Source organism: Ovis canadensis, chromosome 20, assembly GCF_042477335.2.
Source record: "Ovis canadensis isolate MfBH-ARS-UI-01 breed Bighorn chromosome 20, ARS-UI_OviCan_v2, whole genome shotgun sequence".
Taxonomy (NCBI): domain Eukaryota; kingdom Metazoa; phylum Chordata; class Mammalia; order Artiodactyla; family Bovidae; genus Ovis; species Ovis canadensis.
Window position 1 is genome coordinate 44,857,649 of NC_091264.1, and position 27,855 is coordinate 44,885,503.

General features: G+C 41.2%; 2 protein-coding genes and 1 long non-coding RNA gene across 8 annotated transcripts; 1 reads left to right on the forward strand and 2 right to left on the reverse strand.

The window, feature by feature from the left end:
* Positions 1-263: 263 nt before the first annotated feature.
* LOC138425659 (uncharacterized) lies at positions 264-19,458 on the forward strand. 3 transcript variants are annotated; one of them, XR_011251294.1, is made up of 7 exons: positions 266-388; positions 1,152-1,230; positions 10,210-10,417; positions 10,623-10,910; positions 11,944-11,989; positions 14,676-14,895; positions 18,753-19,458. It is a non-coding gene; the product is annotated as an uncharacterized lncRNA (long non-coding RNA). The 3 variants fall into 3 exon arrangements; XR_011251292.1 differs by lacking the exon at positions 10,210-10,417 and having other exon boundaries at positions 277-388; XR_011251293.1 differs by lacking the exons at positions 1,152-1,230; positions 10,210-10,417; positions 10,623-10,910 and having other exon boundaries at positions 264-388.
* Positions 4,681-13,936, reverse strand: ZSCAN16 (zinc finger and SCAN domain containing 16). 2 transcript variants are annotated; one of them, XM_069563730.1, is made up of 4 exons: positions 11,962-13,936; positions 10,703-11,172; positions 9,089-9,227; positions 4,681-5,337 (listed from the first exon to the last, which is right to left on the reverse strand). In XM_069563730.1, the coding sequence occupies exons 2-4, from the start codon at positions 11,087-11,089 to the stop codon at positions 4,817-4,819; spliced, it is 1,047 nt and encodes a 348-aa protein (XP_069419831.1). In that variant the 5' UTR covers positions 11,090-11,172; positions 11,962-13,936; the 3' UTR covers positions 4,681-4,816. The 2 variants fall into 2 exon arrangements, with proteins under 2 accessions (XP_069419831.1, XP_069419832.1); XM_069563731.1 differs by lacking the exon at positions 11,962-13,936 and having other exon boundaries at positions 10,703-11,176.
* LOC138425599 (zinc finger protein 79-like) lies at positions 15,564-26,099 on the reverse strand. 3 transcript variants are annotated; one of them, XM_069563719.1, is made up of 3 exons: positions 25,824-26,099; positions 21,511-21,646; positions 15,564-19,816 (listed from the first exon to the last, which is right to left on the reverse strand). In XM_069563719.1, the coding sequence occupies exons 1-3, from the start codon at positions 25,860-25,862 to the stop codon at positions 18,792-18,794; spliced, it is 1,200 nt and encodes a 399-aa protein (XP_069419820.1). In that variant the 5' UTR covers positions 25,863-26,099; the 3' UTR covers positions 15,564-18,791. The 3 variants fall into 3 exon arrangements, with proteins under 3 accessions (XP_069419820.1, XP_069419821.1, XP_069419822.1); XM_069563720.1 differs by having other exon boundaries at positions 25,479-26,036; XM_069563721.1 differs by lacking the exon at positions 25,824-26,099 and adding an exon at positions 25,404-25,483.
* Between the last annotated feature and the right edge of the window lie 1,756 nt (positions 26,100-27,855).

The window sequence follows — 27,855 nt, forward strand, 5'->3', positions numbered from 1 at the left end:
TCTAGGAATCCAAAAATGAGGTGTGTAAAACAGCGAAAATGAGAGAGAGGATGTATAGAAGAACATGACTTATTTCAAGTTCATGTTGGAAAGATGACCTACTTCCTTTCCCTCCCAAGAACCCACTTAAATGACGGAGTTCTTGGACCCCTCAAACGGTTCTCCGCTTCCCCAACCAGGGATCCTGAGCCCCTTCCCAGGCGCCAACCTCAGTGCTTCTGGATCCGGGAAAGACCAGCCCCTTTCCTCGCGCTCTCGCGCGTCCCGGCCACTTCCGGTAGCTAACGGTTCCGGAGCTCCCGGGTCGGCCTCTGCGACCGGGTAAACGGCGCTGTGAGCTGGGCCCAGCGCCAGGGGCTGGAAACCGCCGGGAGTCGAGGGCTGGTGGGTGAGTGCCCAAGTGAGGGCGACGCAGATGGTGCTCTCCGTCGGGTGGGATCGTCCAGGCTGGGATTGGGTTAGGTATTTACGGAGCAGTTCAGAATAAGGGTAATGGTTAACATTACGGGAAAACACATACACAACAGCAACAGTTGCTGCAGTGAATTCATGAAGATAAAATACCACTCAACTAATTTAAGCAGCTTTGAGGGGAAGAAATGCTGAACATGATGCATTTTGATGAACAAAAAGACTTAACAGCACTATTGGTCTAGCCTAATACTAACAGTATTTACTATGTGCAGGCACTGTTCTAAACCCAAGACATTTGGTCCCTTCTGTAATTCCTACTTTTTGAGGTAGACACTGTTAGGTAAAAGACGACCGGGTACACCAAAAGAATGTCTAACAGGCTTTAATGGCGAAGCGCTCCCGGGCGGGGTTCCCAAACCGAACGGGGCAGGTCGAGGATGTCCCTGCGCCTGGGCCGCGTTAGAAGTTTGTTTATATATGCACGCTGCGAGGGATGGCAGGGTTTAGTGGATGGGGGTATGATAGGTTGCCGGTTCGCGGCGGCGCGGGCTGATAGGTCTTTCTATGCGGCTGGGGCGGGGCGGCTTTAGCGGCGAAGTGTGCTGTCATTGGTCCCCGGGATCCGGGAGCCTCCCTCCGTTAGGGACCTTCTCGCCGGCGGGAGGGAGAAGGAGGGGCGGCTCATCATGGCCCCCGGGGTCTGATCTTACAGACACCATGTTACCACTGTTTTACAGATGGGGGATATGAGGCACAGAAAATGGATATGCCAAGGTCATATACTTAGAAACAGGAAAAGCAAGGATTCATACCCAGGTAGTCTTCTCTCAACCTCTGCTCTACTGCCTTTCATTGATAACCTGATTTTATCAGTTTAGGAAATGTGCAATCCAGAAGAAAGTTTGTACTGAAACATGTTATTATAGCAGTGTTCTGAATCAGGTTTGTTGGCAATTTCTGTCTAGACAAAGAGCTTAACAAAGGGTGCCTTCCACAGAGTTTTAAGGAGAAAAGTATACAGATTTTCATTTCACAAATTGATTAGGCCCCCACACAATTTCAGAGTCCTTTTTCCTGTTCCATTTCTCTCTAGATTCTTCTCTGTTCTTATTTTGTTTCTACTAAGTTAAATCATTTGAAATTGCTGATATTTGACTGTACAAAAATGGAATTTCAAATGTTTAACCCAGTATTTAAACATCTTTTTGTGTGAGAATTTAGGGGGTCTATGCCATTCTTTTCTTTTAGCAAATTGTTCTGGCTTTATCTCCAAAATATACCTTCTGTTTATTTCTCTTCATGTCCACTTTGGTTGGTGCCACTGCCTTCTCTCATCTGGGTTACTGCAATAGGCTCTTGACTGGTTTTCTTACTTCTGCTCTTTTTTCACTCTTGGTTCCCTAAAGGGCTGGAAGGGTTTTTTAAAAAGATAAATCAGATCATGTCCCTTCCAGTGGTGCCCCATGCTTAGAATACATATCCCCTGCTCACCTCTTTAGCCCAACTTTATACCACATTTCTTTTAAGCCAATGCTTTAGACCCAATGACTTTCTTTCATTTCCTGTAAACACATCAGATTCATTCTTACCATACAGGCTGTATTAGTTATTCCCTTTGCCTGGCATGGTCTTCTGCAGAACTTCCCAAGGCTGGACATTTATATTTCAGTTAATATGTCAGCTCTCCAGAAAAGCCTTTTCTGATTACTTGTAGTAGTCAGTCACTCTGTTTCAATTCATTGTTTATATTCCACATACCGTTAATCGTCTTTGATATGTCTTGTCTCCCTTTACTGTAATGTAGGCTTATGTAAGTAGGGATCTTATCTTGCTATAGCCCCAATACCTAGAAGAGAGGGTTGGAACACAGTATGCACTAAGCAAATACTTATTGGATTAATGAATAAAAAGAAATAGGTATAAAGTCTTTGGCACAGCAGAACTTAGATGTACAGAATTGAGGTGGTTTGGAACAAAGTGAATGGGACCTGCCCTGAGAATGAGATCTTGATCAGTGTTGTCCAATAAACAGGAATGTCATGTGATCCACCTATGTAATTTTAAGTTTTCTAGTAGCCACATTAAAAATGTTAAAAGACAGATGAAATTAATTTTAATATATTTTATTTAAACCAGTATATCCAAAATATTATTTTGAAATCTAAACTTATAAGTGAAAGTTAATACCTTTTTTCATACTAAGTCTTTGAAAGTCAGTATTTACACTTGTTACACATCTCAATTGTTATTAAATTTTCATTGGAAGTACTTGATCTAGATTGAGACTGAATAAAATTCAGTGGAAAAAATAGATTCCTATACACAAATTACTCTAAACATACTTAAAGGTTTTCCAATAACTGAATTGAGTATCAGTTTTTAAGTTTAAATTAAAGTGAAAAAAAATTTAGTTCCTCAGTTACATAGCCATCTTTCAAGTGCTAAATAGTCACATGTACCTAGTGGCTGTACTGGACAGCACAGATAGTTAAAGGATAAAATGTCTGTTCATCGTTGGGTCAAAAGGGGCAAAGGAGAGGGTAGTATCAGAAGTACGGTAGAGGGAAGAAGGTCTAGAAAAATGCAATTGTAAGCTCTTTATACAGGTCATATTTGAGGACAGATTCCTCTGGTGCTCAAAACTAAGTGAGGTATGGCTTCCTAAAGTAGACTACTTTAGCATGTGTGCTGCATAGATTTTAGGTATTTTGGGAATCATTTTGTGGGGTAGTAAAATGGTCTAGCAGTGCTGGTCAAATATATTTCTAAGTTGAATCTTATATGATGTGGAACAGTATTTTCCTACACAGCAGTGATTCTTCACTAGGCTGGTGGGGTAGGGGGAAGATTTTGCCTTTCAGGGAATATTTGCATCTCTTAAGAAATTTTTGCTTGTCACAAGTTGGGGCTGCTGGTGGCCAGGGAAACTGCTAAACATCCCAGTGCAGAGACAAATTCACAAGGAATTGTCTGGGTGAAAATGTCAGTAAAACCAAGGTTGAGAAACTGTGCTCTAGAGGATTTGAGTAAGAAAGACTGAGAGATCTATTCTTTTAGAACATTAATCTCTCTCGTGATATTACTTAGGGGAGAACAGGTTGTTTTGAAGCATTTCAAAGCTTCTAGTAGGTTTTCACTGTTGATGGACTTTTTGGTTAGACTATAAATAAATAATTTCATGCTCAGGATGAGACTGCAGACTCAATAAAGATAACATAAATAACATGTGCATGTATGACTCAATGACCTTGGGATAAGCTGATCTGTTCACCTTTGCATGGCTTGTGACATGTACCCCACTGTTTCGAATATAATTGATGTCAATATTAGAATTGTCACCCTTTTCTCTTCCCCATCACCATCTCTTATCTTGTTCCTTTCCCTATACCCTTATTCCTTTTTTATCATTCTCTTTTCATTCTATCCCTTTCTGTTGTCTTGTTTCCTCTCTCTTCACCAATGCCTGTGCATACCTCTGACATGCCCTCCTCCCCAACCGTCAGCCATTTCTTCCCTTCATAGCTATTGGTTCCTCATTCAGAATCGCCAGTTTAACCACCCCTTCACCTGTGTCTGAAAGAACTGTCCCCATACTTCCTTTAGGTACCTCTTAATTGTCACTGTCTGTTCTACTAGTTCATGAAAACTACAAGTTCTTGCCTCCCTCCAAAAATGATGGGAGAAGTGACACAGGTTTCACAACAATTTGAGAAACTGCCTTCCATGTTTAGGGTTGTTTTAGAACAGGTGCCATCATTCCAGGATGGCTCTCTGCTAGAACCCAGTGATTCTGGATTACAGTGTCTAACATATAACATCTTCATTTCCAGAAACTGTGGCTGTCATTGGACTCAGAGCTCTTCTTTCCAACTGGTTGCATCCTCATCAATTTTTTGTGGGTTTCTACAGACTTACTAGGGCACTGACTAATCCTTCATGGTACTAACAACTACTTAGATCTCCTTTAACATCATGCCTCCTTTGCCTTATGGCAACAGTTATCCCAGGTCCCACTGGACTTTCTTTTATTGCCACTATCACTCCAGGCTGTCTCTGCCCTGAAATCTTTCTGTACCTCCCTAACTCTTATCCTTGCCCTCTGGTCAGGATCAGATGGTAGACACTGCAGTAACAATCTGGAATCAGCATCAGACTAAAAAAGGGTAGCATGGTCTTAATGCTCCAAACTACTTTTCATGTTAAGACTTCGAGGGTGTACAACTCTAAGACTAATTTAGAAATAAAAGGAGATTTTACTCAGGTAGATTCTTTGGTGCCAGAGAAATTTTTAATGATGATTGAAGCTTTGCCTACATTTAGGATACTCAAGGTCTCCAAGGTAGATTTCTCTGATAACTAATTTGGCCTGAGTGACTAAAGAACTTTTGTTACTTACACCATATTAATAGAACTTATTTACTGTATGAATTCTTTGATGTCTAATAAGGGCTGAACTTACACGGAAGGGCCTCCCACACTCATCACATTCATAGGGTTTTTCACCTGTGTGGATTCTCTGATGCTGAATGAGACCTGTGCGCCCACTGAAATCTTTCCCACATTCTTTACATTTATAGGGTTTCACCCCAGTGTGTACTCTATGATGTCCAATGAGATGTGAGCGTTGAATGAAAGATTTTCCACATTCATCACATTTATAGGGCTTTTCTCCAGTGTGCGTTCTCCTGTGTTTACTAAGGTCTGAGCTATGACTGAAACTTTTTCCACAGTTGTCACATTTATAGCATCTTCTTTTCCTCTGTTGCCACTCGAAAATGCCCTCACTTTCAAAAGCATCTTTGGATTCAGGATACTGAAAAATTTCTTTGTAAAGTCTGTCATTTATCTTCCCAAAGAATTCCATGTCTTTGGATTTATCTTCCTTCTGGGACAACTCTTCAGTTTTAGTCTTGGTTTCATCACCTGTAACAAATGTACAGTATACAAATAGGTCCTATTCTAGGTTTGAGAAGCAGAAACCCATGGAATAAAGAACATGCAAATGTTAAAAATATGTTATAAAAATGAAAAATCACATACAATGCACAAATTAGATAACTGGCACCATCAAAACATATATTGGCAATATAGGGAAGAAATTTACAAAGAGACCACTAAGAATGACATCAGAATTATTAATTGGGAATAAACTAGGAGGAGAAGAAAAAGCAAAAATGTGGACAAGGCAATCATGTGCAAATCCAGAGTGGTAAATGGGAACTCCAGATATACCAAAGATAATTAAGAAGGATAAACAGAGAGATTAGAAAACAAAGAAGGCAAGGGAGGTATTTTGGGAGAAATTTAAGGGGTCTGAAACATAGGTAGTAAGTGGGAGTAAAACCAAGTAAAAGTGATTGGAGAGGGTAATGGGATGAGGGATTTGAGAGGAATGTACTGAGTAGGAGAGAGAGAAGTGTGTATAAATAATAGCTAAAAGCAGAGAGAAACCATGCAGGTCAGGATAAACAGAGGGAGGAAGATAAGCAGAAAGTGACAGTAGATGGTCTGGCATATGTTCTGGGTTGAATCCTTTCTTCTGAAACTGATGTCCTTGCTATCATCTCTTGTCTAAATCCTAGCTTGGTGGTTCTCAAACTTTATTGTGCATCAGAATCATCTGGATGGCTTAACAAAACAGATCGCTGGACTCCCTACCACCAGGGCTTGTGATCTGATAAGGCTGGAGTGCAGCCTAGGAATTTGCAGTTCTCGGTATGATAGATACTGCTGGTCTAGAGACCACACTTTGAGAGCCACTGACCTACCTATTATTCAAGGTCCATCTCAAATGCTGTCTCCTCCAGGAAGTCTTCCCTGACCTCCTAAATTGGATGTGCTTTTTTCCCTCTTCCTGATCCCATATCCTCAACCCCAAGCTTAGCATGGAACTTGACACACAGCAAGTACTCAATAAATTTTATAAGGAAGTAGGTGTTTTAATGATTTGGAGGGGGTAATCCTATGTGGTCTAATGTTGGATGTCACCTGTTTGGTTATGCTGAAACCTCCATCTCAACAGGTCTAGGAATCCCAACTGTGCAACAATCATTTAATCACATGGTTTTCAGTGGTCCACTCAGCATAACAGGAGAAACAGCAAGACCTACCAGAACATTTCAGTGCCTGGGCTGGGTGTGGAAAACACTGGCTCTGGACTGAGTGAACCTCACTTTTCACTGTCATCACAATGTCCTCTTGCTACCAAATCTTCCTCAAATTTTACCTTCCTCTTTACAATACATATTTTAAATCAGGCAATAGTTTAAAAAAAAAAAAGTCTAAGGAATCTAAATACCATTTTATCTCTGGCTAGAAAAAAAGGACTGGATTAGAGCCAGAAGGTCAAGATTTCAGTCCTGGCTCTACTGATAACTATTTAAATGTTGGCAGATCATAACCATTTGGTTCCATATCACCTCTGTACCCTCCTCCTTACCTATTGTTTGATCAGATAAGGAAATGTATGATAAAGCATGTGGAAAATTATAATGTGTGGCAGAAGTATTGCTAAGTTAGTATTAATAGGTTAATGATCGTTAAGCAAATCATGGAAGTTACAGATGCCACCATTCCATTAAGAAAGTGTTTTCAAACATCAACACCTTGGCTCAGCTGCTTCTTTGACATACTGGAGGCACTGACAGTTGGTTTTTGGTGGCTTACTGATGAAGATGATTTTTTTTTTAAAGAGCACAGAAAGTTGGCACTTGTGGTCAGTTACTACCTTCAGAGGAATCTACCAGTCTTTAGGATGAATCTTTCTCCCATGACTTCAAGAAAAGTCTGGAGAAAATCCCTCACCAGGACTTAAAAAGAATTACAAAAAATATATATAGGGTTAGCAATTCAAATTATAACCCTCTCCATTATATTTGCAATTGAACAATGTAAAGAAAATTGTATGGAAACTGTCAAATGTGAACTTTTCTCATCTTAGGGACCTGCAGTTTACTTGGCCAACTGGAGTTTCACGGCTCTCTTGATGTATCTTTTCCAATTGCCAGCTAATCCCAGGCTAATATGATATTAGGAGATCCTGTTTCAGAGACAAGATTAGGATTATTTCGTTTTTGCATCTTCTACCAGGGCTATTCTTCCAATTTTATTTTGGCACATCCATGATTTGCCTTATCATTTCAGATAAGCCCAGTCCTGCTGGTCACTGGGATGAGGATATGACCATAAAAACCATCTGATTACCATATGTACAACTTGCTTGACAGTCTAGAGGGAAAGGACAAGGTTAAATGCTGAGTGAAATGAAATAGGAACAAAGTTAGGGAGACTATCACTTACTACTACCAGAGAGTCAGTGTTGTGGGTTAATAGCATATCCAAAAAGTTTCCTTTGAAATACCTGACAATGTGTTAGAAAGAACTGCAAGACACTTAGTTCTCCAAGTTCTCTCATATATGAAGATAATTCTGTATTAAATGACCTCAATTATAATTCCAAGTTATGTTTACAGAGATGAGTTTCATTACCCTAGCCAACAGATAATATTCATAATCTTGCTGATATGGATAGAATGAAAATTTTAAAACAAGATCCTTTATAAAGAAGTCTATTTAATAATAAATTTATTTTAAAAGACACTGGCTATATTGGGTTATTACCATGATGGTTTTAAAATATTGTTCTGGATTAGTAGGCAGGAGCCCCAGCTCTCCCTCTAACTCCTATGGAAACTTGGAAAAGTCACAGCCACTGTGGGTATATCTGTTCAACTGTAAAATGAGGATTCGGACCAGATATTATATTATTTAATAAAGTTGAGAGGCATTTCTTCAAACGTGTTTCTTGTGATTTCTCCAGGGTTGTGTGTGTGTGTGTGTGTGTGCGTGGGGTAGTTGTTTTGTTTTTTCCTTGTCTGTTTTTTGGTAGGGAGCCTGATTGGGGGGGTATATAGATTAAAAAAGTTGCCAGGGTGGCACTTTAGAAAAAAGTCATATTCACACTGTTCAATGCAGACAAAATGGACTTCCCTAAGAATCCACAGGCCTCACAGGATAGCTAGATTTCATGAGGCATCTTTCAGTAGATTAGAATTAGAAAATACAATTCATATTTTAACTGCATAGTATTCCCTTGAAATGTTATTTTGGTAGCAGCACATATGTAAACCTTTACAATTTTAGGTATAGGAAGTGTGTATTTTTCTGGACTTACACTAATGAGAAGCAGAGTGAAACTGTCCAGAAGTATTTGTATAAAAACATAAGGAAAGACCATCTAGAATTTAAAGTTTTGTACAGACAAACCATTAATCATCATAATAATAACCTCTGTGTTATACATAATAGAATTTAGCATGTTGACATGTTAATTATTATTGTGCACTATTTTATAAGTGCATGTCCTGTTGTCTCCCAAAGGTGAGGAGAGAAACTTATTATATGGCTTCTTACAGAACATAAGTGAAGATTCCACACAGTTAAGCTTACTAAAGCTTATTAAAATGGTCTGTATCTTTCAGCTTCTACCTCCTGCCCATAAGACTCATTAAAAAATAGCACCTAAGTCTAATGATAAGGTCAAGGGAGGAAGGGAGATAAAATCTTCCACAATGAAGTGACGGACAAGCAGAAAAACTTGAAAAGGAGAAGAAAATGAGGAAGCTCATCTAAGGAACCAGCTCTTCCTTCATATACACAAACGCCTACAACTTACCATTCCTTTGGGCCGCCCCAGATTTCTGCTCCTGCCAGGTCTTCTTGGGATGAAGCTGGATAGTCAATGACTCATGTGGCCTTCTCAAGGGGGCCAACTTGTCCAAAAGTGCATCCTGTCTTTCTGAATTGCCTGGAACCTGGGAAAAATGAAGTATGTTTGGTGTGTAAGGTAGATTTTGTGAAAGAACGGAAAGAACTTCGGAGCAAGATCAGAAGAAGCATGTACCAGGGCCACAGAAAAGAGGACACATTATCATTTAACTGCAAATGGCAATAATGACTAAAAACAAAGAGACAGAGGCTAATCTACACTTCAGGACACTGAAGAGTAAAATTCAGTGTCTCTAAGAGTGATCTGCAGAGGCCCAGAATCATATTCTTGAGACTTGAGATACCTTAAATATCATTGAACTCAACTTCCACCAAATGGGGGCATTTCTTCTATAACTAGGAGAAGGCAATGGCAACCCACTCCAGTACTCTTGCCTGGAAAATCCCATGGATGGAGGAGCCTGGTAGGCTACAGTCCATGGGGTCGCTAAGAGTCAGACACGACTTCACTTTCACTTTTCACTCTCATGCATTGGAGAAGGAAATGGCAACCACTCCAGTGTTCTTGCCTGGAGAATCCCAGGGAGAGAGGAGCCTGGTGGGCTGCTGTCTATGGGGTCACACAGGATCAGACATGACTGAAGCAACTTAGAAGCAGCAGCAGCTTCTGTAACTGTGTGGTCCAATATGATAGCCACTAGTCACATGTGGTTACTGAGCACCTGAAATATAGCTAATACAAATTGAGGTATGTAAAATACATACCAAAATTTGAAAACTGAAAAAAAAAAAGAATTAAAATACCTCATGTTTAATATTGATTGCATGATTACATATTTTGGGTAAATATATTTAATTTCACAAATGTGGCTACTAAAAATTTACATATATGGCTCACTATATTTAATTACCATATATTAAATGTATATTTAATTATAGGTATTAAATGTGAATGGGTCACAATTAGACAGTGCTGTTCTGCAATATCCTTGTTATCTACTTGAACCCCTCCTTGAAGGGGAGTTTTTTATTACAAGGTAGCCTATTTTATGTATGTGCTGTGCTTAGTCACTCAGTCGTGTCCCACTCTGCTACCCCGTGGACTGTAGCCCACCAGCCGTCTCTGTCCATGGGGATTCTCCAGGCAAGAATACTGAAGTGGGTTGCCATGCCATCCTCCAGGGAATCTTCCCAACTCAGGGATTGAACCCAGGTCTCCTGCACTGCAGGCGGATTCCTTACCAGCTGAGCCACCAGGGAAGCATTTTGTGTATAGGTAACCATGAATGTTAGAAAATTCTTTGTTTTCCTCTGACACCTATTTGCCTTCCTATAGCTTCTCACTGATCCTAGCTTTCCAAACTGACATAGAATCGGCCTAATGTCTCTTTTTACTCAGTCACACTTCAGTTATTTGACACAGGCAGTGTCAGTCCCTAAGCCTTGTTCTTCTCTAGAGTAACATATTAAAATATTTTTAGGTATTCTTGCATATACCTGTTGCTTTGGCTGGGTGCATATACCCTGAAAACTCACAGCCAAATGATCACCGCCTTCCCACCTGCTTTCGAGGTTCATCAAGCTTTCTCTCCAGATCCTCCAGCACAGTCACCGCCTCCTCTCCAGTCTCTGGATGGTGTGCCTGCACCCATGCTTGCAGGTCCCTGGGAAGAATGCTCAGAAATTGTTCAAGCACCAGCAGGTCTAAAATCTGCTCTTTTGTGTGGCATTCTGGCCTCAGCCACTGGCGGCAAAGGTCCCAGAGTTGGGTAAGAGCTTCACGGGGTCCAGGTGTGTCCTGATAGCAGAGCTTCCTGAAGTGCTGCCTGAAGAGTTCCCTTCTGTGAGGACTGGACTTTTGTGAGATAGAGTCCTGTCCCCTGTAATGGTCTTCTGCTTTAACTATTAGAAGTCCTTTTTGTTCTTCATGTTCCAGAAATGTGGTCATTCTGGGCTGTTTTTCCGGAGATTAATCCTCTATCTGGGACTGAGTCAAGGGGAATCTCTCAGAATCTTGTCTCAGAGAAAAACCTTTTGCCATAGAGAAATGACAAAAACTTCTGTGAACACAAACACTAATAAAAGGAAGCTACCAGAACTGAGTAAACAATCTGTTGCTCAGTGATGTCCAACTTTTTTCGACCCCATGGACTGTAGCCCACCAGGCTCTTCTGTCCATGAGATTCTCCAGGCAAGAATACTGGAGTGGGTTGCCATTCCCTTCTCCAGGGGATCTTCCCGACCAAGGGATTGAACCTGGGTCTCCTGCATTGCAGGCAAATTCTTTACCGTTGAGCCACCAGAGAAGCCCAAACAGTCTGATATGAGGCTATAAATAAGAACACTGAAGCAGGAACATGAATTTGAATCTGGGCTGTTGTGTAATTCACAGCAAGTTACTAGATCCTCATCTGTAAAAATTCTCAGGTTTCTCATAGGGTTGATGTGTAAATTAGTAGGCAAAGCCCTTGGCCTGGCAGCAAGCACTGAGTAAACGCGGAGTATTAATAACTTTGTTAAGAGGCTTTTTCATTCCACAACCTGAGGTGGACCGGTCCGTAGGATTCAGTGGTTGTGGGGTACATGCTCCAATTCAGGAAGAGGGTTGTAAGAGTACCCTCGCAGAGCAACTGACAATCAGTGTTCCCCTTTAGCTCCGTCCTCCGGGCATGTCGGCCCTAGTCCTCCCGGCATGTCGGCCCTAGTCCTCCCTCGTAGCTGTTTGGAGGGGCAGCCTGGAAGGGGGAGGTGTGGGGAGTGGATTGCTGCTTACAACTGTGCCCTGTCCCCTCCTCCACTTAGGAGCCGGGAGAGACTCACCTCACGCCTGGAGGAACAAGTGCGACAGGTAGCGTCCTTTGAGGCGGCCTGAACAAAGACTGACTGACCAATCGACGCTCCGCTACTGTCAGCCAGGCACTTCCGGGCCGCTCTAGGAAGCCTCGCCTCGGTGGAGGAGTCAATTCTAGCTCGTGGAGGACCCCACTTGTGAACATTTGACTTATGGGACTTAAGCGCTCGCTGAAGTTTTCTTTGCTTTTTTTTTTTTAAAGTTCCCTCTCAAAGTTTTTGACTCAATTATTAAACAATGTGAATACGTAATGCATTCACAGGGTTCAATATTTATAAAGAATTATAACCTATAGTGGAAACGAATCTGAAAAAGAATATATATATATATGTAATAACTGAATCACTACTATACACCGAAAACTAATACATTGTAAATTACACACGCACACACACGGTAGCAGTTCTGCAATTTTTTTTTTTCCTTCTACTAATTGATTCCGGAATTTGTACATAAAAGACATTTCATTTTGCTCTTGTTTTAAAGAAAAATAATCACATAGGGTTCAACTATGCCATAATTTATTAATAATGACCCTGTTGGTGGTTATGTAGGTTGTTTTCTTTTTCAATAAATTACCCTGCACATAACTTCTTGTGTATAAGGGTATATCCATAGTATATATTTCTAGAGCTAAGGATTTACTAGAGTGCAGAGTTGGAGCATTTGTATTTTTGTTACTGCCAAATTACTAATCTTGGAACCCACTTGTGATGTTAACCTATACTTGTCAACATAATGTTACAAAATATTTTGATCTTTACCAATATGATACGTAAGGAAGCTTAGGTGTTTTTTTTCCTCCTCTTTCTTTCACAATATTGCTTATTCACCTACCATGCCAGGCAATGTTCTGCAAGCTGGAACTGTAGTTTAAAGCAGAACAATGCCTTTGCCTTCATGGAATTTATAATTTGGGGTGGAGGGTGGGTGGCAGAAAGGATGGGGCGTGAGGCAGGCAATAAACAAGAAAAATATATTGTTAGGGGGTAGATGTTAGTACTTTGGAGAAAATAAAGAAAATATGGAGTTTGGGATGAGAATGAAGTAGTAATGCAATTCTAATAGGGTGATCACCAAGGACTTCTGAGCAAAGACTCAGGAAGATGAGTAAATGAGCCATCAGGGGCAAAGGTGTTTCTGGGAGAGAGTTAGAAAACGCAAAGGCCGAGAGTGAACTGTGTTTGAAATAATCTAAGAACAGGAAGGAGATTTCTGTGTCTGGAGCTGAAGGAACAAAAGGGTGTTGGGAGTACAGAGAGAGAAATGTGATTGTCAGTGAGCGTAAGGATATTACTTTGTACTCCAAAAGGAGAAGCCATTCAGAATTTCTGAGCAGAAGAGTAGCATGATCAGACTTAGGCATTGAAGATTTCTCTGCCTGCTGTGTTAAAGATGAACTTTTAAGTGTGAAACTATTGCTACCTTGGAGTGGGGAAGGCCTTTCTAAGTATGGCATAAAACCCCTAAAGACATAACTGAAAAGTCAAGAAGAGAAAGATAAATGGAACTGGTGATGTAAAAATTTAGAATTTTTCAATGGGAAAAAAAACCCCTAAAATATAAGCTCACACACACACACACACACACACACACACACACACAATATGCCACACATCTCAAAGACACAGGGCAAATTTTCCTAATAAGCAAATATCTCTGAAAAAGAAAAGAACATGAACAAGCCAACAGAAAAATTGGCAAAGGATGTAAGTCAGCATTTTTGGAACAGTTTTTGATAAACAACTGTTAAAACGTATTCAAAATTGATAAAGAAATTATATTAAAACAATGAGATTTCTAAAATCCTAAAGATTATGAAAGACAAAGATTGATAATATTCAATATTGAAAAGTATGTGGAAATAGAGGCACTGTTAGTTGTATATTTTTGGAAGGCAAGAGCTGTTAAAATTAGTATGTTCATACCTCTTGATCCAGCAACTTAGCTTTGAATTATCCATATAAAATAGTTTTACAAATGTTTGAACATGTACACAAACATTTTTCATATTGGAAAACCCAAACATCTAACATTTGGGAATTTAAGTTTCTACATGCCCAGTCATTTTTAAAAGTAAAAACTACAAGATGCTAAAGGGATATGAGTAAACAAACAGTATATGATATCATCATTTTTGTAAAATAATCATCTTGTGTTCTCAATGATTATCACTTGGGATAAACTTACAGAGAACCCACACTTTTTTAATACACTATATTTTAAATTTTTTTAAATAAAAGCCTAATACTGGCGTAAACAGAAAAATATAATTTTTTAAAACCTTATTTTTCACAACTTGCAAATAATTTTCCTGCTTGCAATATCTCTTTTCTCTCTCTGAAATTCTTTGCCTGACAAGTTATCCTGTAAAAGAATGTAACTCCTTTAAGATGAAAATCAGATCCAACTTCCCTGTGCTTCTGAAGGGTAAATATAAGTAATCAAGTAAACCTAGGTGGAACATTTAGAAAGGGTGTAGAAATGAATTATCAAGTAAGCTTTATAAAATTTAGACAAAGAATAACCCCTGCTCTGCATAATATGTCTCACATAGCCAACTGAGCAAGTAGAAAACCTAGAAAATGCTTAAGTATTTTTGTTTCCCCTTCAGTGCATGATGGACTATTAGCATGTCTCTCCTTCCTTATTTAATGTTTGTTCTATCAAATTCTTTTACCAGGTTTTCAAACACAAACCTCACTACAGGCCATGAACTTCCTGAGTAGCTCTGAGTATTCTTCAGATACCCCTGGCTTCAGTCACTTGTCAGCTTCAGAGAATCAACTCACCAGTACCTTGGAGCACTGGCTGTGGTCGAGTGGTTGAACACCAGGCAAAATGAGGCTTCCAACCATTGTCACCGATATCCTGTTAAAATCCTGTCTCTGCTGTTGGCTTAGGTATGTCCTTCCTCTGCTGGGATAAAAGCCTCTCTGACCTCTTTACCAAGACATAAGCAGACAGTGTATGACAAGGAAAGCCTTCCCTCTTTCCTCTCTAGTTTATCTCCCAGAAAGACTAACAAAACAAAACAAAGCAAAATAAAAACCCAGAAAACATAGTTGACAACTTAAAAAAAATCAGTCTTGGTAGATATATGCACTCACTTGCTTTCACTATTTAGACAGACAGAAACAAAATGAACCAAGAATTCAAGTCAAGAAATCAGAAAAAGAATGAGGAAGAAACCCCCAAGGAAAAGGTTAGAGACGAAATCAAGATAAAAGAAGTAAATGAATTAGATATTAGAAAAAAGTCATGTTAATAAATCTAAGAATGAAATCTTTGTAAACAAGCCCATAAAAACAACAAACCCATGGTAAATCCAACTGACAGAAAAATTATCAATGTTTCCTCATCAGATAGTATCAGTATCTTCTCATCAAATAATAGCAGGTGAGGAAATAAGTATGCTACCAAAATTTTTAAAAATCTTAATGAAAAACCATTAGTTCCAAAATTCATTCATAAGTCAATACTGAAATATTTAAACTGAATATTTAAATATTTAAACTGAAAAAAAAAAAACCCAAACACAAAACTATTAAAAAATCATCTCCAGGAAGGCTCAGATATTCTGTAGTACTTTAATTTTTAAAAAGTTTACATGTATAGATAAATTCTAACTTTTCCATTTGGAATATAAAAGAAATAGAAACAAAAGGAATCTATTTTCATCACCTATATGCAGTTACTGTTGACATTTTGTGGTCATTTACTTCCAATTTTTGCTACTTTAAATGTTTAAAATAGTTGTTTGATCTTATTCTATAAATATTTTAGTAGGCTGCTTAACTGTAATATAATAAAACTTTTCATTTTAAAAATTATATGTAGACACTGTTTGAGATATAATAGTGTTTATAGAAGAGATGGAAAGTTTACATGAGATATATAATAAGGTGCCTGGTATAGTGTCTGGGACACTGGCGTTCAACAAATGGTAGCTACTATCATAGTTTGCGAAGGGCTTTTCCTTTTGCAGATATTATTTAATTCATAATGGGTATTACTATCTCTCAACGTGCTTTTTCCTCTTTAATGGAATATGCAAGCCTGGAGGCAGTAGGAGTGGTAAGTGGCAAGATCCTGGGTATTGTCTGAAAATAGAGCCAAGAAAATGATTTGTGGTTGGTTAGGTGAGCGAGAGGGGCTCCCCTGGTGGCTCAGAGCTAAAGAATCAGTCTGCCAATGCAGGAGATACAGGTTTGATCCCCGAATTGGGAAGATCCCCTGGAGAAAGAAATGGCAATCCACTCCAGAATTACTGCCTGGAAAAACCCCGCAGACAAGAGGAGCCTGGCAGGCTACAGTCCATGGGGTGCCAAAGAGTTGGATATGACTTAAGTGACTGAACAATGCATCCCAGAGAGGCCAAGAATATATTATTGCTCTTCAAGAGAATCCTTTTGCTTTGTTGGTTTTGCTAAGAAGGTAGAGTCCAGGCTGAGCAGAGTTCAAGCTGGGGCTTAGAGTATGGTAGAGAAAAGAGAAGTGTCCTGTGTCTCAAATCTCAGAGACCCACACAGGGCCAGGATCCTGAGTGATTCATAAAGACATTAGTGAATACAGGTTTGGTTCTTTCATATGAGGGATTTGGCCTCCATGGCATGGAAATAAAGGATTGATTATTACTCTGAAGTCACTGGGAGATCCATGATCAAAGCAAGTACACCAGCCTCTGCAAATCCTCAATCTCTCCTTCATGTTTCTTTATAGATTGCCTTTTCACTTCTGTTTTCACTGCTTCCATTTCCTGTTTGAAATTTGTTTTTCTAATGTTTCTGACCTTTCCCCCTTTCCCCTAACTTCTCTTTGCTGCTTTCCTTCTCTCAGTTTATCCTCATCTTTTCCTTTCTTAACTGCTTTTTCTTTTCACCCCTCCCCGCTTGCCTATTCAGACCTTAACCCACTGCTTTCCCACAGCTGCTTCTATTACTGAATGCTTCACATTTCAACGGTTCTCTTCTCCAAATGATCTCTACTTTTGGACCTGCATTTTTTCAATTTTTCACTTAAATGTTGATTCTCTTCATATGTGTTTTTGTTTTTCATCTCACCTGATTAACTGCTCTCTAAGAATTTGGTTTGTTGTTTTTGTTGTTCAGTCGCTCAGTTGTGCCTGACTCTGTGACCCCATGGGCTGCAGCACACAAGGCCTTCCTGTCTTTCACCATCTCCTGGAGCTTGCTCAAACTCATGTCCATTGAGTTGGTGAAGACATCCAATCATCTCATCCTCTGTCATCCCCTTCTCCTCCTGCCTTCAATCTTTCCCAGCATCAGGGTCTTTTCTAATGAGTCAGCTCTTTGCATCAGGTGGCCAAAGTATTGGAGCTTCAGTATCAGTCCTTCCAGTGAATATTCAGGGGTGATTCCCTTTAGGATTGACTGGTTCAATCTCCTTACAATCCAAGGGACTCTGACAAGAGTCTTTTCCAACACCACAGTTCAAAAACATCATCAATTCTTCAGCACTCAGGCTTCCTTATGGTCCAACTCTCACATCCATACATGACTACTGGAAAAACCATAGACTAGATGGACCTTTGTCAGCAAAATAATGACTATGCTTTTTAATATGCTGTCTAGGTTTGTCAGAGCTTTTCTTTAGAAGCTATTATTATTGACTTTCAATAGATTACCTATAAATTCTATCTAAAGAAAATTTTAAAGTGGCTTTCCTCTACCTTAAGGTGCTCAAGTTACATTTTAAAATTTATTATTTAAATCTTCAAACTGTTGTTAGCAGAAAATCTTCAGAGACATCTTATTTGGGAGGCCAATATATAAAACTAATTAAAGTGAAGCTGTTTTGGTGGTAAGGGACCTAGAGCCTTGAAGCCTCCTTGAGAAATCCTTAAGGCAGCGGTAGGGGTCACACAGGCAAAATGAACGAAGGGAGGTATATAAGACAGTAGGAAGCTGTGAGGCAGTGGGGACCATGTCTCGCTAGACAATAGTCAGGTTTAGCCAATTGTTCCCACATGGGAATGTGGTGCCTGGTGTTGCCACATCATGCATTTTTGTAAGAGAATCTGGAAAGTCAGATTTTATGTAAAATCTCTTTAAGTAATGGCAATAATTTTATATTACCAAGAGATAATCATAATTTGTGAGAAAAATGCATGCACAGGCTAAATAGAACCCATTGGCCTGTTTGCTTTCTCTGATTTAAGATGCAAAAGGTCACTGGGAAATTGCAAGATAAATCTTGCTCCACCACCCCTAACCTATCCTACCCATGCAAGTCATAGTTCATTCCAATATTATTATTGGAATATTATTCCAATGGCTTTTGTAGGACACAATATTTTTAGTGTATATAGTTCATAGGCTAATATATTTTATCAAGCTAACCAAAAACTCATAGTTTTTTTTTTTTAAGTGTAGATCAGATGTTAATTCTAAATTCATACTTTAGCCAAAAAAAAAAAAAAAAAGAGGGAAGAATGGAAAGGGAAGGAGAAAAGAAACAGTAGTAATCTCTAAAATCTCGTTATATGTCTAACAGAACATTTAGATTGCTGGAGCCACTTGCTTCAGAGAAGAAAAGTTTCAGAATAATGAAATGAACCCTTCCAATGTCCTAGTTCGTCACATGATGTGCTCAGTGGCAGAACATCAGTGTTTTGTTTGGTAAACTGTCAGGTGCTTGTCTATCTCAGCTTCTATAAGTATTTCTGAGTGACTGCTGAAATTGCAATAGTGATCACAGAGTTCCCTACATCTAGCTGTGCTTTTTTGATGTCCCACAGGAATGAGCATAGATGGAAAATTCTACATAACTCTGGACATTACCAGGGCTTCTCTTCAGTGTGGATTTGCTGATGTACAATGAGGTGTGAGCTCTGCCGGAAAGCTTTTCCACACACATGGCATTCATATGGCTTCTCTCCGGTGTGGATTCTTCGGTGTCCCAGAAGATGTGAGCTATAGCCGAAAGCTTTCCCACACACATCACACTCATAGGGCCTCTCTCCACTGTGCATTCTCTGGTGTCCAACAAGAGCTGAACTATGACTGAAAGCCTTTCCACACTCATCACATTCATATGGTTTCTCCCCACTGTGGCTTCTCTGGTGATGGAAGAGGCCTGAGCTCTGGCTGAAGCTTTTCCCACACTCACTACACTGGTATGGCTTCTCTCCAGTATGAACTCTCTGATGTTGTATCAGGTGTGAGCTCAGACAGAAAGCTTTCCCACAGTCCTTGCACTGGTAAGGTTTCTCTCCTGTGTGGGTCCTCTGGTGTCGAATAAGGCCCGAGTTGTAATGAAAAGCTTTCCCACAGTAATTACACTGGTATGGTTTCTCTTCTGTGTGGGTCCTCTGGTGTCGAATAAGGCCTGCACTATAATGAAAAGCTTTCCCACACTCACTACATTGGAAAGGTTTTTCTCCAGAGTGGATCCTTTGATGCTGAACAAGATGTGCCCTGTAATAAAAGCCTTTCTCACACTCATCACACTGATGTGGTTTTAACTGGCTATGTATTCTCTGATGGTCAGTAAGCTCTGAGCTCTGAATGAAAGTTTTGCCACATACATTACACGAATAGGATCTCTCTCCAGGGTGGATTCTTTTATGTCTAATGAGACTTGACTTTAGAGTGAATCTTTTCCCACATTCATCACACTTGTATCTCTTCTCATTTGAAGTGTTTCTCTGATATGTTTCCATCCATCCTTTATGATCTTGGGTTTCTCCACATTCAAAAGCCTCTCCATTGATTTGGTCTGATAACTTTTCTTGGGATTCCATATCTACAGTAAGTTCCTGCTTTTCATCAGGTTCTTCTTTCTTTATTCTTATCACATCACCTGAAGTAAAAAACACAGTATTCAAATGTCACTGAAATATATAGGAAATAAAATGAAACATTTATTAGACATACACAGCTTCAATATACTAACAAAATGACTTTACAACATTTGAAGAGGAAATCGGGAGATGGCAAAGGAAGAGAAGATTAGCAGCCACTGGACGGGGAGGGAGTGATTCAAGAAAAGAGTGGAGAAAAATCAGGGAGGATGAAGAGGGATCCAATGAATAATCACTGTAAACAACAGAAGATCTCAGATAAGAGTGGGTTCATCAGGGAGACCACAAGTTGGGTAGAGAGGGATGAAAGAGCAGAAACTGTGGGAGTAACAAAACAAGACAGGAAGCCAGCAATGGCAGGTAGCAAGATGGAAGCATGAAACAACTTTGTGCAGAGTGTTCTAAGGAATAATGGGAAGACCTCTAGGAATATTAAAACATGAGAGATCAGCCAAAGAGAAGTATCACATGTCCAAACATGCAGAACAAGGAGATTAGACTTTAGACACACAGGATAAAAGAGACAGAAATTGCTTTAGCTCCCAGAGACATTATTACTCTTCTTACAAAGAACACTGAGAATCTGTCAAATCTGAAAGTACACTCTGTGGGTTATTTGAGACTGAAATTCTCAAGAAAACAGCACTAACACAGAGAAGGTTCTTTAGCAGACCCTAGCCTCCCATCTAACCTCATCCAAGGAAAGCATGATCACATAATTCCTTTGCCTGTCTTTCCTACAGAAGTTCCTCTGAGTAGAGTCCCAACAACCCCTACTCTTTCAGGGTGAGAGATGCGGCCACTTCCTCAATGATCAATAGTTTCTGAAAAAAAAAGTGAGAGATTATCCCATTCAAGCCATGTTCTCCCTGCAGTAATCACATTTTTAGGGCCCAGAGTAAAGGGCAGAATTTATAACCATGTAGAAATAATGCAGGGAAAAGTAGTTTGCTTTGTGTGACAAAAGACGCTAAATGGAGGAAAAGACAGCTTGGAGACAGTCACACTGGCCATCTTTCAAACCCACCAATTTCCTTCCCATTTGGTTTTGCACATGCCCTTCTGGCCTACAATGCTTTCCACCTCTACTATTCATTTGGTTGATTCCTATTCTACTTTTAGGATTAGTTAGCATGTTATTTGGAGAAGGCAATGGCAACCCACTCCAGTACTCTTGCCTGGAAAATCCCATGGGCAGAGGAGCCTGGTAGGCTGCAGTCCACAGGTTCTCGAAGAGTGGGACACGACTGAGCACCTTCACTTTCACTTTTCACTTTCATGCATTGGAGAAGGAAAGGGCAACCCACTCCAGTATTCTTGCCTGGAGAATCCCAGGGATGGCGGAGCCTTTTGGGTTGCCGTCTATGGGGTCGCACAGAGTCGGACATGACTGAAGTGACTTAGCAGCAGCAGCAGCAGCAGCAGTGCATTATTTTCTTAAAGAGGCCTCTGACATATCTCTCTCCCCATATACAATCTATCACAGCATATTTATTTGTGTGGTTATTTGTTTAATGCCTCTGTCATCAGACTGTTGTAAGCTCCATGAAAACAGATCATGTCCACTCTGTTTATTATACCCAATGCCTTGCACAGTGCCTGGAATATAACAGGTACTTAATATACATCTGCTGAATAATGAACGATTCTAAGGTCTTCAGGGGAGCTATATGACCTACGTGTCAACACTAACCACAATCCTGTTGGTGTTGAGGGTCCTGAAGCTGGATTTCCATGGTGTGAGGCTGGAGATATGCTGCTTTCTTAGCTGGATCCAGAGGTACTGATGTCTCAGAAAGTACTTCCTGTGTCCAAGCGTGGGTTGAAACCTGAGGATAAGCAAGCTCATTTAGGCAACTGAAGGGCCCACAAGTAAATGATCCCCAGAGATCCCACAAAGGACCAGCTTGGATGCCCACTTCCCAACTCTGTCTCCACGGAGCATAGGGCCCTTTCCTATCTGCTGGCCTGATTAATTTAACTTCCTCTCCAGATCTTCCAGCATAGCCACTGCCTCTTCCCCACTCTCTGGATTGCTTCTGTATCCAGTCCTGCAGTTCCTCAGGCAGTATGGTTGAGCTGTGCCAGCACCTCCAAGTCCAACGTCTGCTCCTTGGTGGGTATCTCAGGCCTTACACGGCTCATAGTAGAATACCCAGAGCTGGCACAAGACTGCAAAGGACCATGGAGTCTCTTGGTAGCAGAACTATGGGAAGTGGTTGTGGAATAACTCCTGGTTGTTTTGGTTGCTCTCTTTTGGGCCAGATTTCTTATTCCCAGCATGCCCTTTTTTATTAGTTACTTCAAAGAGCCCCTATTGACTCTTTAGGAACCTCTAGAAGGAAAACAGTGGCCATTCTTGCTCCAATGGGCCAAGAGGAGGATTGCTGCTACAAGTGTTATCCTTTAGGGCACACTCCTAGGGTTACAGAAACCACAGTTAAAAAGATAGGAAGGCTGATTCAACATTTGAGTTCACACACTAAGTTCAATCTTTCTGTTCTAGAAGAAAAAGGAAGCTCAACCCTAAATTAAAGAGAATTCAATAAAGAAAATGTAAAAAATAGAAGTTTAAGGCAATTCATACCTTTTTCTAAATAGGAGAAGGAATGTTTTTCAAGAGACAACATTTTTGACAATACTGGGAATACTGTTGGATGCCTTATTCCTCCAAATAACAGCCAAACAATTAGTTGATATGGCCAAGCTAAGTTTATTCTTATGAGAGATGGACAGCACTTTGATAGTCTTGCTAGTGCCTCCTAGGGGAGAAGGCAAAGTCAGAATATTTATGAGGTTTGGGGGGCAGATCTTTCAAGGCAGGATAAGAATTGGGCAAGTTTAGTGATACAGTAGTACAGGTGAAGATTTTCACTTGAAGGTTTTGAAAAGTCTAAATCCTATCTATTGAAAGTTGAAGTGTTTGATATTCACAAAAATGGATTGAGGGCCAAGGTGTTAAAACACATAATTATCAGTAACTTTTATCTTTTAGGGCAAGTAAAGTTATGTTGATAAAGAAATAGAAAGGTGAAGTCACGCTTAGGGAAGACAGTTGAATACTAAAATTATGTCAGTGTAGGTAGCAGGCTGTGTGGGTATAGATGCTTTCAGTTTTCCATGTAATAGGAGACTTAAGCAGGGCCTATGGGTTTAGCAATGCCAAAGAATGCTCAAACCACTGAACAACTGCACTCATCTCACACGCTAGTAAAGTAATGCTCAAAATTCTCCAAGCCAGGCTTCAGCAATACGTGAACCGTGAACTTCCAGATGTTCAAGCAGGTTTTAGAAAAGACAGAGGAACCAGAGATCAAACTGCCAACATCCGCTGGATCATGGAAAAAGCAAGAGAGTTCCAAAAAAACATCTATTTCTGCTTTATTGACTACACCAAAGCCTTTGACTGTGTGGATCACAATAAACTGTGGAAAATTCTGAACGAGATGGGAATACCAGACCACCTGACCTGCCTCTTGAGAAACCTATATGCAGGTCAGGAAACAACAGTTAAAACTGGACATGGAACAACAGACTGGCTCCAAATAGGAAAAGGAGTATGTCAAGTCTGTATATTGTCACCCTGCTTATTTAACTTATCTGCAGAGCACATCATGAGAAACGCTGGGCTGGAAGAAGCACAATCTGGAATCAAGATTGCCGGGAGAAATATCAATCGCCTCAGATATGCAGATGACACCACCCTTATGGCAGAAAGTGAAGAGGAACTAAAAAGCCTCTTGATGAAAGTGAAAGTGGAGAGTGAAAAAGTTGGTTTAAAGTTCAACATTCAGAAAACTAAGATCATGGCATCTGGTCCCATCACTTCATGGGAAATAGATGGGGAAACAGTGGAAACAGTGTCAGACTTTATTTTTTGGGGCTCCAAAATCACTGCAGATGGTAACTGCAGCCATGAAATTAAAAGATGCTTACTCCTTGGAAGAAAAGTTATAACCAACCTAGATAGCATATTGAAAAGCAGAGACATTACTTTGCCAACAGAGGTTCATCTAGTCAAGGCTATGGTTTTTCCAGTCGTCATGTATGGATGTGAGAGTTGGACTGTGAAGAAAGCTGAGTGCCGAAGAATTGATGCTTTTGAACTGTGGTGTTGGAGAAGACTCTTGAGAGTCTGTCCCTTGGACTGCAACCAGTCCATTCTGAAGATCAGCCCTAGGATTTCTTTGGAAGGAATGATGCTAAAGCTGAAACTCCAGTACTTTGGCCACCTCATGCAAAGAGTTGCCTCATTGGAAAAGACTCTGATGGTGGGAGGGATTGGGGGCAGGAGAAGGGGACGACAGAGGATGAGATGTCTGGATGGCATCACTGACTCGATGGACCTGAGTCTGGGTGAATTCTGGGAGTTGGTGATGGACAGGGAGGCCTGGCGACCTGCGATTCATGGGGTCGCAAGGAGTCGGATACCACTGAGCGACTGAACTGAACTGATGGATTTAGGGAAATGTGGTGTGGACTAACAATTGATTAGCATGATGGGCAGTGATTAAGAGCCTAGGCTTTGGATTCCAAAAGACCTCGGCTTGAATACTGTCATGTTTTCTAATACGTGGTAGCTTGGAGCCTGGCGGGCTGCCGTCTATGGGGTCACACAGAGTCAGACACGACCGAAGCGACTTAGCAGCAGCAGCAACATCTCCAAACTCTTCCCCTCTGTAAAAATACCTAGAGGCTTTTTTTTTAAACTTGCTACCTAGAGGCTTTTAAACAATGTTTTATTTTGAAATAACGTTAAACTTACTAAAAATTTTTTTTAAAAAGGTACACAACAGTCCCTATAACCTTCACTCAGCTTCCCGTAATATTAACATACATCTTATATAACCACAGCACAATTCCAAAACCAGAAAAATGTTACAATGCGATTAACTAAACAGCAGATCTTATTATACAGCGTCTTTTTAAGAATAAATTAAATTCAGTGCCTGGCACTTAGTAAGACCTCAGTTTAGAGTGCTGCAGTTAACCACTGTGACTTGGTCACCCAGCCGTTGGCTCCAGGCATGACACTTCTAGGGTTCCGGACACAGAACAGAGGACCACGCAAGGAGGCCCTCTAGTGCCTTCTCCGTACCTAGCATCTTTTACTCACTGGGCAGCTTTGGTAAACACCTCCACTTTACCAGCCGCAGGAGAAAGACTGTTTCAGGAATAACTCAAGATAAAGGATATGGAGTCCACTTACACGTGTTGTCTTCTACTAGTTTAAATCTTCGAGCGAATAAGACAATATAGTAAGTTAACCATCCAGATTACAAACCCCTTTCCCGTTTACCGCACTGGCACATCACGGTGCCCCAGCCTCGGAAAGTATTGACTGTCTGTGTATCCTTTAAGCCACAAGGCTGACCATAAAAGGCTTCCGGGAGTAGGCGGCCGAGTTGGACAAACGGATGGCCCTTATAGAACTCCTCGGATTAATATCAGTGACCCAGGAGTCCGAGTCTCAGAAACTTTCTGGAGCGCTGGCCGGCAGGGGGGCGGGCTCCTGTGGAGTCTCCGCCGGCACTTCCAGCGCCGGCAGAGCAAGGCAGTGACTCCCCCGACCCGCGCCCGACCGACCTGGGGGTCCCACCGCGACGACTGGCTGTCTTCCCGCCAGTCCTATCCCGGCCCAAGGGAGGCGGCCGCACTTACCGATCCAGCCTCAGACCTGCCGCCAGCGGAAGTGCGTCCGTGAACCCTGCCCGGCCGTGCGCCCCCGCTTCCGGCGGCTTCGGAGGAAAGGTCCGAGCCGTGTAGTGTGGCCGAGACCCCCGCGAAGTCTGCACATGGGGACACGTATGTCTGTGGCGTTTTGATTCATAACTCTCCTCCTCTTAAAAAGAGGATCTGAATGCCAGCTCCGAGGCTTTGAGTTCCTAGGCCCTCTCCTGTTCGGGGCGGCAGGCAGGGACATTCCCAGGAGTGCTTCCCCTCCGACCACCACTTCTCTGTTCCTATTCACTGACCCGAGTACTCGCGTCCTCCCTGCCAGCCTACCTCTCTGGACAGCATCCGCCACTCCGTCCCGACCTCCATCAACTTGAATATATTTACCAGGCAGACACATCGCTCAACCAGAATGTGTCCGCAGCATTGCCATCAGCACAATCACTCAGTCTTGACCCGCAGGGAGAGGAAAGGAAAGGAAAAGGATTAAGGATCGTTGATGAGTACGGTGTTGTTCGTTCAATTTACAATCCGGAAACAAGCAAAGAGCAAAGTGATTTGCCCAAGTTTGCACAGCCAGGGACAGGATGCGCACCACGCATGCGTGACCCAGACCTGTCCTGGGCTCCCTACGACGTGGCCACAGTGAGGGCTGCAAAGCCAGAGACCACCGCTGCTCAAGTTAAAATGACAGTTTTCAGGCTTAATGTGTGACACTTAAAAATGAAACTGTTACAGGGTTCTTTCAGCTGTATGCAATGTAATGTTGGTTAGGAGCTGTTCAGTACTATAATAGGCGCCAGGAGTACAGCGAAAGTACAGGAAGGAGATTATTCTTGGTCTAAGAAGCTTAGAGTCCAGCTGGGGACACGGACTAGCGAGTGCTTAGAAACTTCTGATATGGAGTTGGGCAAGTTGTACTGGAATCCTGAGTTGTCCGGATTATTGGCTAAACTTTAACAAACCCATTTCCTCTACAAATGAGAGATACTAGTAGTTCGCAGGAGTACTGTTGTCAGGTTGGTTTATTTTTTTTCGTGGACGGACTAAATAGTTCAAAGCAACAGGCAAGTTACAGCTCAGTTCAGCTCAAGCAGATAGATGTTTTATTAGACACAGACTCTCAAAACATAGGAGCAGGTCGCCTCCACATACTCCTTATGTATTAGCTGTTCAGTCATGTCCGACTCTTTACGACCCCATGGACTGTACCTGCCAGGCTCCTCTGTCTATGGAATTCTCCAGGCAAGAATAATGGAGTGAGTTGCCCCTCCCTTCTCCAGGAGATCTCCCAGACTCAAGGATCTAATTCAGGAATCTGCACTGCAGGTAGATTCTTTACCATCTGTGCCATCAGGGAAGTGCATATTCCTTGGCTTCCTGTCTCTCTCTCTCTCTCTCTTTTTTTTTTTTTGCCCTGTGCAAAATAGGGCTTATACCTGCCACCAATCAATGAAAAGGAATGCAAACAGGCATATGCTCAAGGTCAATTGACATTTGCAAGTTATATAACAGCACATCTGTTTTATCTGTTCCCATAATTCAGTCTGTTATAATCAGATGTATATATGTGTAGAATATTTATGAACCATCAATGGGCTGTATATTGTCACCCTGCTTATTTAACTTCTATAGAGAGTACATCATGAGAAACTCTGGGCTAGAAGCACAAGCTGGAATCAAGATTGCCGGGAGAAATATCAATAACCTCAGATATGCAGACAACACCACCCTTATGGCAGAAAGTGAAGAGGAACTAAAAAGCCTCTTGATGAAGGTGAAAGAAGAGAATGAAAAAGGAAAGTTATGACCAGCCTAGATAGCACATTCAAAAGCAGAGACATTACTTTGCCAACAAAGGTCCGTCTAGTCAAGGCTATGGTTTTTCCAGTAGTCATGTATGGATGTGAGAGTTGGACTGTGAAGAAAGCTGAATGCCAAAGAATTGATGCTTTTGAACTGTGGTGTTGGAGAAGACTTTTGAGAGTCCCTTGGACTGCAAGAAGATCCAACCAGTCCATTCTAAAGGAGATCAGTCCTGGGAGTTCATTGGAAGGTCTGATGTTTGAGCTGAAACTCCAATATTTTGGCCACCTGATGCGAAGAGTTAACTCATTGGAAAAGACCTTGATGCTGGGAAGGATTGAGGGTGAGAGGAGAAGGGGATGACAGAGGATGAGATGGCTGGATGGCATTACCGACTGGATGGGTGTGAGTTTGGGTAAACTCGGGGAGCTGGTGATGGACAGGGAGGCCTGGTGTGCTGGGATTCATGGGGTTGCAGTCGGACACGACTGAGCAACTGAATTGAACTGAACTGAATGGGGGCCTATCTGAGTAAGTTACTCAGGGGAAGTCCCTG

Bases quoted from the DNA above. Each gene is read 5' to 3' on its own strand.
- ZSCAN16 (XM_069563730.1), bottom strand. From the start codon at position 11,089: ATGACCACATTTCTGGAACATGAAGAACAAAAAGGACTTCTAATAGTT. The intron at 9,228-10,702 runs GTGGGAAGGCGG...CATTTTTCCCAG, and splicing joins TTGATGAACCTCGAAAGCAG to GTTCCAGGCAATTCAGAAAG. The intron at 5,338-9,088 runs GTAAGTTGTAGG...CATTTGTTACAG, and splicing joins TGGGGCGGCCCAAAGGAATG to GTGATGAAACCAAGACTAAA.
- LOC138425599 (XM_069563719.1), bottom strand. From the start codon at position 25,862: ATGGAGGTCGGGACGGAGTGGCGGATGCTGTCCAGAGAG. The intron at 21,647-25,823 runs GTAGGCTGGCAG...GCTTATCCTCAG, and splicing joins GGCGGATGCTGTCCAGAGAG to GTTTCAACCCACGCTTGGAC. The intron at 19,817-21,510 runs GTTAGTGTTGAC...TTTTTACTTCAG, and splicing joins TCAACACCAACAGGATTGTG to GTGATGTGATAAGAATAAAG.